Raw genomic sequence first — 12,165 nt, forward strand, 5'->3', positions numbered from 1 at the left:
CCTGGGTGAGCTTAGGAAACGGTGTGGAAATTAGCTGTGTGGCGAAGTGAAGACTGAATGAATGTGAGTGATTGAAGACCTCAAAGGAATTGACGGTACCAGGGTGCCGTACCGCAGTTCCAAATCGGGTGACCGCACTTGGTTGGGAACAGAGGGAAGCATATATTTGAGAGTTTGGTGAAGGCATTTCACAAGGGACATAATAATGGGAGGGGGCTGTTCAAGAGCAAACATGCCATTAGGATGCATGATTGAAAGTTTCAAGAAAGCCTTCTCCGGGGACTATGGTGTCAAACTGACCCCATAGGCCCTGAGAACGCATTGTGAACTAAACTGGCCAAACCAGGTCCCAAAATGGCCATCAGAAGGCAGTTTTGATGTAGAATTGTGCAGGCAGGTGAGGGCCTCAGTGACTAGAGACCCGGGAGGCCACCCAGACCAATTCCCGTACATCGACCAGTGGTACGATGCCTGCCTAAAGAATCCTCCATGGATGAAGAAATGCAAGGGAGCAGCCTGCCAGATACTGGCAGTGAAACAGAAGGCCCGGAGAAATGTAGATAAGCCTAAACCTCCAGTGCCTACTAAGATAATAAATCAAGGCCCTCCAGAGGAAGATTTTCTCTTCCCACCTCCTCATGCTCCATCACCCAGAAGCCCGTCTCTACCACCAGCTCCACTGCCTAGGAACCAGCTTCCACCACCAATTCTACAACCTGGAACCTTACCAGCACCAGCCCTACCTTTTCCTCAGGCTGGCCCATTGCAAGGCCCATTACAAGTCTTTTAGGAAGGAGAAACCAAAGCCCCTCCAGATCTAGAGACTTTAGGTGCTGTAGGAGGGAGAGCTGAAAATCTGATTGTGGACTTTACAGAGATGCCCAGGGCAAGAGGCTATCACTATTTGCTGGTTTTTGTGGATACGTTAACAGGATGGGTCGAAGCGTATCCCATGAGGACTGAAACAGCTTGAGAAGTTGGGTGCCGCTAGGGGTGCCTTGGAAGATGGCCGACAATACCATCTCTCTGGCTCACACGAGGTAATTAAGAGGCTAATTATGGGAGTAAATTAGCCTCCCTAATTTTCCCAGGGGATGGGAAGATGCTACTTCGTCCGTGGTTGCCAATAAATCACCCCCGAGTTCGAAAGAAGGAAGGGGTGGGGGCAGTGGACAGAAAGCCATTGAGTGAGTTTCTGGATCTCCTGGATGCTGCTTCTGACCGCGATCCTAGTTGCATTGCTTAAGATAAATAATTGGAGAAGAGTAAATGCATGTTTCGAGCAAAGGAAAGGGTGTACTGATTGCTAAATAATTCGACCACTGAGAAGCTGAGTGACGGGTTGGACTGAACAGAATACTACATCAAAGAATCACAGCTATGTCGGTATGTTGAAACAGATCGGAAAGGGGGGAACTTTTCTCTTTTTCAATATGATTTACCTAACAACCCCTCCCCAAGAAGAACCGCCACATGATTGATAGTGAGACGGGAAAATAAACTGTGTGGAAACAAAATTATTAACTAAAGGCTTTGTTTTGCGGAAGATCTGGAAATGAAATGAAAGTCTTTTGGATGATGCAGTTCTAATTGGGAACCGCCATTATGAGACAGACTTTGTTGCAAGATTTACAGTCAAAGGGGGAGGTGAGCCACGTTCTGTTATCTTATTTGAATTCTACGTCTGATCTGGCAAGAACTCCCCTGGAAAGGCTGATTTATGGAGCAACTGGTCTGGGAAAGTTAATGAGCAGACGCTTAGACTGTATTTCATGGGAACTGCCGAAATGGTGTCTGCCGCTTGAATAGGACTTTTGGATTAGCGTGAAAATCCACACCGGACTATAATAATGTTTGCTTCAACTCGCTTGTGGAAATAACTCAGAGGTTATTAAGAAGAAAAATGATAAGAAGAAGAAGATTGGAAGGCGGGACTTGTGAACATCAAAGCAGCTGAAATATGAGAGGATTGGACCCTTCTGAGCTCGAAGCATGGGTACCCCCAACAAAAATTTTTAAAATTCGGCAATTTCCCGTTCTACTCACGGGTTGTTGTTTAAAATCCAATTGTCCACAGGAAAAAGTCAGCGCTCTCCGGCAACGGCTGTGCGGCTTCACTCCGTAAAAATAGCGGTCAATTCAAAACACCGCGCCGCTCGCCCCACGTCGCTTCGGATCCCCAAAAAAGGGGTTTCCCTGCGAGTAGGGGGGCGCTCCTGGTGTCAGCCGAATCCCACGTTCCCAGGCTTCCTCCGCCTGGGATTTTTAAGGGGTCTCCGCCTTCGCCGCGGCGGCAAGATCCGAATTTCACGGAGCGGGTTCCTCTCAGTCAGAGGAATTCCGCCATTGCCGATGGCGCTAACCCGGAAGTCCCCCAAGTTCATTAATAAACCAACACTATATATTGTTTCAATGGTAACAGAAGAGGGGGAAATGACTCTTACACTTAATCTAACCTCAACCACAAGGGCTCCTGACTATGCAATGCAGACTGTTAATCTGTTAACTCTGTTCTATCCTGTTTCCTCTTTTTGTATTTTAACCGGTTCTTGAGCCAAGAACTCATGCAGTGAGCAAATTTATTCTGTTATTTTTGTGATCTACAAATCGGTCAATTTAGTTGAACCTTTTTTCTTCCTATGGTCCTTGTTTATAACAGAGAGGAAGGGGGGAGGATGCTCCCTGCCTTGGGGGTCTCCCTCCTCCCTTGGGTATCCTCCCCCTGCAGCCCTGGGACCCCTCTTCTCCCCCAGGTGCCCCAAGGGGAAAGAGAGAGGAGACTCACTGGATCCCAGGAGGGGCCATCAAGGCAGCCTTGGCGGAGGACGAAGGAGGAGGGGCTTCCGCTCTGGAGGACCTGGGACCCCCGCCCCCACTTCCTGGCCTCTCTAGGATTCCAGCTCGGCTCCTGTTTGTGAGGAGAACCTGAGCTTACAGTGTTAAGCAGCTCAGAGTGTACGCCCTGCCTACTGTTGGGAGGGGGGAGACACTGCGTCATTTCCGAGAGTCTCCAGCCTTTGTTCTTTCTCTCTACTTTCGCTTTTGAGGAGAGAGGACGTGTTTTCACGATGCTGTTCGCTGTGATAGATAATGGATAGTCTGCTGTAAGTAAAAAACTGCTTTTAGCTGCTGAGATCCTGTGTGGACTTTGTTTGGGCACACTGAAGAAAGCACTGGAAGTCTTTGCAGCTTTCTCTTGCCGCTGCTGAAACTCTGCTGTTGCTCAGAGCCTTTGCAATGTGGCCTTTGAAGTCCGAAATCCTGGCCTGGTAGCTGCGCAGCCGAAGCGGGCTGGACGCCAGGATTTATCTGAGCAATAAATCTAATCTTAACACTGTTAACCCTTGGCAAGCCGAGCGCACAGAGGGCAGAGGAGGCTCTGAGCAGCTGCGCATGCTCCCTGCCGGCGACCCGGACGCCTCAGAGCGAGAAGCGGGGAAAGGGAGAGGCGGAGGGAGGGCGGGGCAAGGTCCAGTGATTAAACAGACCTGGCCCTGCCCCTCCGTCGGGAAGGCGGCGGCGGCTGCTCTGAGGGAAACGGCTTTCCCCAACTTCCCACCTTTCGAAACCTGACCTTCCCCTCAGTTTTAGGCGCCAAGGAGGCCGATTCCTGGCAGACCAGGCGGCTGTTTCCCTGGGCTCCCTCGTTTATCGGGGGTTTTATTTTCATTCTGCGTGATTTCTGTTTATATCTCTGGCTTTTGAAGCTTCTCTCTGCTCTTTTAGAGAGGCCTTCCCCTCCCCCCGTCCTTCCCCAAAGACGAAGCAGCGCCTGGATGCAAAGGAAGAGCAGAGATGCAGACCTCCTGGAAACTCGCCCCTTCTCTGGCTTGGCAGAGAGGAATGGGGGGCAGGATTCCCTGACTTGGATTCCTCCTCCCTGCATGCATGAGCTGAACAGCCCCACCCCCATGCATCCTTCCCTTGCAGCCCTGGGACCCCCTTTCTGCCCAGTGCACACAGAGGCAGAGCTAGCTGCTGTGCACCTGGGGGGGGGGTAAAGGGCGCTGCCCACAGGGGTGGGGTGGCAAGCATACCGGGGGGGCGGCAATATCACCCCCCCTGGGGTGGCCCACACTCCCCACACTGTTAGGGTTCTGTTAATAATAATAATAATAATTTATTATTTATACCCCACCCATCGGGCTGGGTTTCCCCAGCCACTCTGGGCGGCTTCCAACAGAACACTAAAATACAATAACCTATGAAACATTAAAAGCTTCCCTAAACAGGGCTGCCTTCAGATGTCTTCTAAAAGTCTGGTAGATGCAGTCATGGGATTGTTTATATCACATGACGGTGTACGTTTTCATTCCACATTGTGGGAAGTGACGAAGACAGGATGTTTTGGTATTACTGTGTTCCGTGAAGTAGGGCTATTATCCTTTGTTCTTTCTCTCTTTGCTGTCTGAAGAGAAAGAGAAGGGAGCTGAGTTGGAATGCTCCGAGTGTGTATAATGCAAATAAGTGTAGTTTAGCCAAATGCTGCGCTACTGAGTCTGAACGCTGACTGTCTAAGTACTCTGCTGATGCTGTAAGTTTGCTGATGCCTCTAGGTATCAGTCGTTGTGATGTTCGGGCTGGAGAAAGGTTTTTAATCTCCCGAATGATCGACCAGCAGGGAGAGAACATGCCAGTCGGGCATGTGTCTCTGGAAGACACCTACACGCGAGTAGGACCTGCTGACATGCACCCCACTTCCTCCACCAGTGCACAAGAGAGAAGATTCACCAGGACCCAAAGGCACCTCTCTTGAAATCCAGATCTTATACAAATAGAACAGAGAGAACATATGTTGACCAAGGGGTGAAATTTACATTTTGTTACGATCTCAAAGAGAATTTTTATAAAACGGTGTATCACTCGAATTTAACTCCTGGAAAACTTTTCAGAATGTATAAAGGTGTTTCAAATGTTTGCTGGGAATGCCAAGAACACAAAGGGACATTTTTATCATGCTGGGTGGACATGTAAAAAGGCTAAAAAATATATTAGATTCAAATACATACGTTGATACAGCAGGTTTTTAAAGTTAATAGTCAACATCATCATCATCATCATTTTTTATTTGCATGCCGCCTTTCCATAGTTAAAACAATGCTCAAGGTGGCTTACAACATGACAAGATTTAGATAATTACCAACATAACAATAGTCATAATAAATAAAACACCTCAAAATGTGCCAGCCAAATGGAAAACAATTTCCACATAAATCATAAAATCTAAAACTAAGAATACAGCAATAATATTAATCACAATTTAAATGACATAGATAAAAAATAAAAGCATTTTTTATATAAAAACAACAAACAAACAAAAAAAGTTCAGTTGAAGGCAGAACTCTTTCTGGACACACTAATAGAAAAGGACTATGGAAGATTACTTCAATAAATGATTACAGCAGCAAGACTGCTATCACGTTTAATTGGAGAAAATGGTTTTCAAATCTGGAGAAGAGCAAAACTTCACAAGGTTAGAACCAACAATATGTGGGACACAAGACCTCATGTGAAACGGGTCGCAAGGCCTTGGCTGGAGACCCTGCCGCCCAGAATGGTTTCAAAAGTACCTCATTTGTTGTGCTGGACTTACGTCTCTGTTATCACTGGGGAGGAAGCAGAAGAGGGTCACCTACTTGGGGAATATATGTGAGACACTGACAAAAATGTACCCCTAGTCAAGATCTGGTGCTGGGTTGCTGAATGAGAAGAGCATTGTTCCAATTGTTGCCCCTGTAACAATCAAAGTCTCCTTTAAAATAATACACACCCATTACTATGTTTCTCTTCACTGTAGATAGATGGGATGTGACACTGACGCCTTTACTAAAGCTCTTTCTACATTCCATAGCTTTGCCCTGCCATGAGTTTTTTGGTTGGGTGTGAGATTTTTCCTCTGACTTAAACTCTTTCCACGTTCTTGGCAATGAAATACTTTCTCCCCAAATTACCCACTGTGGTGTAGATGGAAGTATGGATCTTTATTAGTCTTCCATACATTTTCAGCCCTGATATGCTTTGTATGGATTGTTTGATGGGAGCTAGATTCCAGTTGAAGGTGAAGCTGTTTCCACATTTCTAGCATTGAAATGTTTCCTCCCCGTGTGAGTTCTTGCATGTAAATTGAGACTATCCTTCCGACTGAAGCTCTTTCCACATTCCAAGCACTGATAGGGTTTCTGCCCTGTATGAATTCTTTGATGCAAAGTGAGACCTGCCCTCCTTGTGAAGCTCTTTCCACACTCTTGGCATTGAAATGGTATCTCCCCACTGTGAATTATTTGATGGGAAGTTAGACCTTCTTTCCAACTGAAGCTTTTTCCACATTCCAGGCACTGATATGGTTTCTCCCCTGTATGAATTCTTTGATGGGAAGTGAGTTGGGTGCTCTGAATGAAGCTTTTCCCACATTCCGAGCACTGATAGGGTTTCTCCCCTGTATGAATCTTCTGATGGGAAGTGAGATGGGAGCTCTGACTGAAGCTCTTTCCACATTCGGAGCACTGATAGGGTCTCTCCCCACTGTGAATTCTCTGATGTTGACGAAGGTTTGTGATTTTATTAAAACTCTTTGCACATTCCGAGCATTGATATGGTTTCTCGCCTGTATGAATTTTCTGATGGTAAGTGAGACTTCCCTTCTGGCTGAAACTCTGTCCACATTCCAAGCACTCGTATGGTTTTTCTCCTGTATGAATTATTTGATGGTAAGTGAGCTTTGCCCCCTGACGGAAGCTCTTTCCACACTCTGAGCACTGATATGGTTTCTCCCCTGTATGAATCATTTGATGAGAAGTGAGATTGGCCCTATGACTGAAGCTCTTCCCACATTCCAAGCACTGGTGTGGTTTCTCCCCTGTATGAATTTTTTTATGAGAAGAGAGACCGGCTCTCTGATTGAAGCTCTTTCCACATTCCAAACACTGGTAGGGTTTCTCCCCTGTATGAACTCTCTGATGGTAAGTGAGACTGACCTTATGACTGAAGCTCTTTCCACATTCTTCACATTTAAATGGTTTCTCCCCTGTATGAATTATTTGATGGGAAGTGAGATGGGAGTTCCGACGGAACCTCTTTCCACATTCCAAGCACTGAAATGTTTTTTGCCCTGTATGAATTCTTTGATGGAGCATAAGACCTGTCCTCTGCGTGAAGCTCCTTCCACACTCTGGGCATTGAAATGGTTTCTCTCCACTGTGAATTAGTTGATGTGAAGTCAGACTTACCTTCTGGCTGAAGCTCTGTCCACATTCCAAGCACTGATATGGTTTCTTCCCTGTATGAATTCTCTGATGGGAAGTGAGAATTGTCCTCTGACTGAAGCTCTTTCCACATTCCAAGCATTGATATGGTTTCTCCCCCGTATGAATTCTCTGATGGGATGTGAGACTCCTCTTGAACTTGAAGCTCTTTCCACATTCAGAGCACTGATAAGGTTTCTCCTTTGTATGATTTTTTTTATGGGAATTGAGAGTTTCTTTCTGATGGAATCTCTTTCCGCATTCCAAGCACTGATATGGTTTCTCTCCTGTATGAATTCTTTGATGGGAAGTGAGACTCTCCTTCCGACTGAAGTTCTTTCCACATTCCAAGCATTGATAGGGCTTCTCCCCTGTGTGAATTATTTGGTGGGCTGTGAGATGGGCCCTCTGACTAAAGCTCTTTCTGCATTCTAAACACTGATATGGTTTATCCCCTGTATGAATTATTTGGTGGACGGTGAGATGGGCCCTGTGACTGAAGCTCTTTCCACATTCCAAGCACTGATAGGGTTTCTCCCCTGTATGAATTCTTTGATGGGAAGTGAGGTAGGTACTTACACTGAAACTCTTACCACATTCCAAGCACCGATAGGGTTTCTCCCCACTGTGAGTTCTTTGATGGGCCGTGAATTTCGTACTTTGACTGAAGCTCTTTCCACACTCTTGGCACTTAAATGGTTTCTCCCCACGATGAATACTTTGATGTCGATGAAAGTTTGTGCTTGTATTAAAGCTCTTTCCACATTCTAAGCACTTATAGGGTTTCTCCCCTGTATGAATTCTTTGATGGGAAGAGAGAGTGGCGCTGTGACTGAAACTCTTTCCACATTCCAGACACTGATAGGGTTTCTTCCCTGTATGAATAATTTGATGGCCCATGAGATGGGCACTCCGACTGAAGCTCTTTCCACACTCTTGGCATTTAAATGGTTTCTCCCCAAGATGAATGCTTTGATGTCGATGAAAATTTGTGCTTGTATTAAAGCTCTTTCCGCATTCCAAGCACTGATATGGTTTCTCTCCTGTATGAATTCTTTGATGGGTCTTTAGGTTGGTCCTCTGACGGAAGCTCTTCCCACATTCCAAGCACTTATAGGGTTTCTCTCCTGTATGAATTCTTTGATGAGAAGTGAGAGTGGCGCTGTGACTGAAGTTCTTCCCACATTCTGAGCACTGATAGCCTTTCTTCCCACTGTGAGTTCTTCGATGGGAACAGGAGCTCTGATTGGAGCTCTCTCCACACTCCCAATCCTGATATGGCTTCCCCGCTGTGTGGATTCTGTTGTGGTCTCCATTCTTCATTTCCAATCCATCACCACCTACAATGATGAGAGAATCTAATTAGATCCTCAGGAAGAAACGGAGCCCCCAATTATTAAACAATGTTCTTCCTGTTTCACAAAAGTTCATTGTTGTTGTTTAGTCATTTAGTTGAGTCGAAGAGTCAGACACTACTAAACGACTAAACAACAGCAACAATGAACTTTTGTGAAACAGGAAGAACGGAAGACGTGAGGTCTTTCTACAGAGGTCATGGCCTTTATTGAACAGCATTCTCAGACATACATATTTTTCGCTCCATAAGACGCACCTGACCATAAGACACACCTAGTTTTTAGAGGAGGAAAACAAGAAAAAAAATATTCTGAATGAAACAGTGGATGTATGATTTTTGTGGTTCATGCTGTGGCCACAGACATGTGATTTGATGGTGAGTTGGGAGTAGCCCAATGCAAAAATCCTGAGAATCCATGTGGAACCGTGCTTTGTAACCACGTTTTTGCACCATTACGGCCCCACGAAACAGTGGATGTGTGGTTTTTTTGGTGCAGGCTATAACCATGGACATGCTATGTGATCTGATGTTGAATTTGGGGTGACCCAATCGAGAATCTTCAGGATCCATGGGCTTTTCCCTCCCCCTCCCAGGCACCCTCCTTTATCTCTAGTGTCCCTTATCTCACTCGCTTGCCGATCAGCGGCTTTGTTTCAACACCCTCTTCCCTCTTTTTTTTTTTTAAAAAGCATGATCTGCTTTTTGCCCCTGGTCAATTCGGCTCCAGGGACCACGCATTCGCTCCATAGGTGTGTCTTATGGAGCGAAAAATATGGTATCTATGGAAACCAGAGGTTCAAAAAGTCTGGCTCTTTTCTAGGACGGATTTAGTTTGCCACAATCATGAAATCCACTCCAACTCTAACATCGGTTTTCTCTTTCCAAAATGGACAGAAGCCAAAAAAACCCCTCATAAGCTGACAGAAGTTACCTCAACTTCCCTAATAACTCTGCAGTCTGCATTTAAGTAGACCTGGTCACTATTTTAAAAGCCATCACTTCCTGGCCTCATAAAAACTGCTGCTGTGGCTGCTGCTCAGCAAGGACTGGGGAATTTGGGGGGGAAATTTGTTGGGAGTTTTTGCTGTTTTATTTTTATGTTTAAATTGTTCAGCTTCATTGTGTAGTTTTTCGTGTGTTTTATTTATTTCTATGACTACTTTGATATATTTGTAATTATGTAAATCTTTTCATATTGTAAGCCGCCTTGAGCTTTGTTTTAACTGTGGAAAGGCAACATGCAAATAAAATGATGATGATGATGATGATCATAACTGGAGGAAGAATATTAACAAACAGAGTAAATCCCTCCATTTGGGGTTCACGGTGGGGATGTTAGAATCCCAGATGCTTGTTGAGCTCCATCAAAATACTGGCGGTTTATCACATAGAGATACGCTTGGAATTTCAAAACAAATATTATGGTCCAGCAGGAAGCCTTACGGAGAGAGTCCAGGATCCCACGATTCTTCTCCATGACTTCCTTATGCAGAGCTCTCTGGTCAGGATCCAGCAACGCCCATTCCTCGTATGTGAAACGAACAGCGACATCTTCAAAGCTCACCGGACCCTAAAAGAAAGAGGGAAATGTCCTCCTCTTAGACAACATAAAGATTGCTCTGTTGTGATCATGTCTGAATGGGATTGCTTTGTGCACATGTTCAATATGGATGCTTATTTTAACATCTTAGTGAAACTCTTTTATTGTGTATTTAAATTATGAGTATTCATCCTTGTGGGGTGTGTGGGGTGGCAGTACCCTTGGTGATGGACACGTCCTGCTCCTTCCAGGGTAGTTTGTCCACCTTTGGTCCCCATCCTGCACTCTGCTCTCACCTGTGGCTCCTAGAAGCTGTCAGCATGAGACAGCGGCCACAATCCTGGGAACAGCTTTGACTGACCGGCTAAACCAGGTGAAGGGAACCAATGGCTCTTAAACCCTCAATGAGTTAGGGACTTGCCTGTCCGTGCTAAGACTAGTTTCAGCACACTGAGCAGAAGATAACAAGAGTAGGTCCCACAGTCAGATTGGTGGTTGCTCCCTGTGCTTCAGAGAGAAGAGCAGAGCAGATGGGGTTGGTCCACCTGGGAAGGGAGCCCAACTAAGAGAAGGAAAACTTTGATTCTAAACCTCCTCTGCCTTGTGGGTTATCTTCGGGAGAAGAAAAGGCTACAGAGTGAAGCCAACACAAATCTGGAGTGTAATCCCTAAGGCGGTTGGATGGAGCCTTGTACACCTACTTCCAGCAACTCCTACAGCCCAGCTGATGCCAAGCGTCTTGCTCTGCTTTCCTTTGGACCACGTCAGAGAGGCCAAGAGTGAGGTCTTGTCATCTGGGCAGCCCAGGACCTCCGTCCACACTGCCCAGGCTTGTGCCCCAAGGAGGTCAGTTCACTGGTCTCTGCAGCCACAGCAGACTCTTCAGTCAGATGGAGGCCAACAACAGATGAGGCTCATTGGGTGAATCCTGGTCACTTTTTATGGTCAACTGCTTAGATTACAGCCTTCTCAACCCTGGGTCCCCAGATGTTTTTGGCCTACAACTCCCATCATCCCTAGCTAGCAAGGCCAGAGCTCAGGGATGATGGGAGTTGTAGTCCAGGAACATCCGGGGACCCAGGGTTGAGAAACACTGGCTTAGAATCTTCTATTAGTGTTAAGTGTTAGATATATAAAGAAAACTGCTGACAAATAATACTAGTTCCAGTTACAGATAGGTAGCCGTGTTGGTCTGCCATAGTCAAAACAAAATAAAAAAATTCCTTCCAGTAGCACCTTAAAGACCAACTAAGTTAGTTCTTGGTATGAGCTTTCGTTCTGAAGAAGTGTGCATGCACACGAAAGCTCATACCAAGAACTAACTTAGTTGGTCTTTAAGGTGCTACTGGAAGGAATTTTTTTATTTTGTTTTAAATAATACTAGTTTCAGCCTTTGTTGATGGCAACCATGACGGAAGCCAAGAGGAAGAGAGAGATTTGTTTAGGCCCAGAGTCACCTGGCTGCCCCACCCCTCAGCCTCTTTCCCCACACGTCTCCTTCCCCCTACCTGATCTGGTTCCACAGCCGCTGCTTCCCCTTCGCCACCATGAAAAGACAGACGAGGAGGTCTTGCTGCCATCGTTCTCTCACCTGCGAGAGACAAAGTTAACTGGGAAACCCAGAGTGTATTGTTCTCTCTGAGATTCAGCTGTGCATCTCGAACTACAGACGAGCCTCAGAAAAAAGTCTCACCTGCTAAGGGCATTTTGACATTTCTATCCATTTCATATTTTATTTGTGTTAAAATACTGTCCCCGCTCCTCTGCCCCTCCAAAACACGACCCCCCCCCCAATTATTAGTTTCAAAATCCACTAAATATGACAGAGTAAAAACTCCTTCCTCCTTACCCACTGGCCTCTCTCTGGTGTCCAATGGAGTCCTTTCTGCTGCAGAGGAATCGGGGCCCATTTCTGCTAACAGATCCTTTCCCTGAAAGAACAACACAGATTCAGAACAGAACATGAAGGATTTGACATGGAACAGAAGAGGCAAAAACTTTAGGATGCTTTCCATTAGAAGAGCATT

The 12,165-nt window shown here is 45.8% G+C and overlaps 1 protein-coding gene across 7 annotated transcripts in view; it reads right to left on the reverse strand.

Moving 5' to 3' along the window:
* Positions 1-4,926: 4,926 nt before the first annotated feature.
* The window catches only part of LOC309334645 (uncharacterized protein), a 32,875-nt gene continuing 25,636 nt past the window's right edge, over positions 4,927-12,165 (reverse strand). For 3 of the 7 annotated variants that reach the window (XM_081849110.1, XM_081849109.1, XM_081849105.1), the window contains exons 2-5: positions 11,988-12,069; positions 11,647-11,729; positions 10,042-10,168; positions 4,927-8,581 (exon numbers count right to left, since the gene is read on the reverse strand). In XM_081849110.1, coding sequence (XP_081705236.1) covers positions 6,042-8,581; positions 10,042-10,168; positions 11,647-11,729; positions 11,988-12,069 — 2,832 coding nt within the window. In that variant the 3' untranslated portion in view covers positions 4,927-6,041. The remainder of the gene's footprint in view (positions 8,582-10,041; positions 10,169-11,646; positions 11,730-11,987; positions 12,070-12,165) is intronic. The other 4 variants (XM_081849108.1, XM_081849106.1, XM_081849111.1 and 1 more) reach the window with 2 other exon arrangements.

The sequence above is a fragment of the Podarcis erhardii genome, assembly GCF_964252035.2.
Source record: "Podarcis erhardii genome assembly, chromosome: 2".
Lineage (NCBI taxonomy): Eukaryota > Metazoa > Chordata > Lepidosauria > Squamata > Lacertidae > Podarcis > Podarcis erhardii.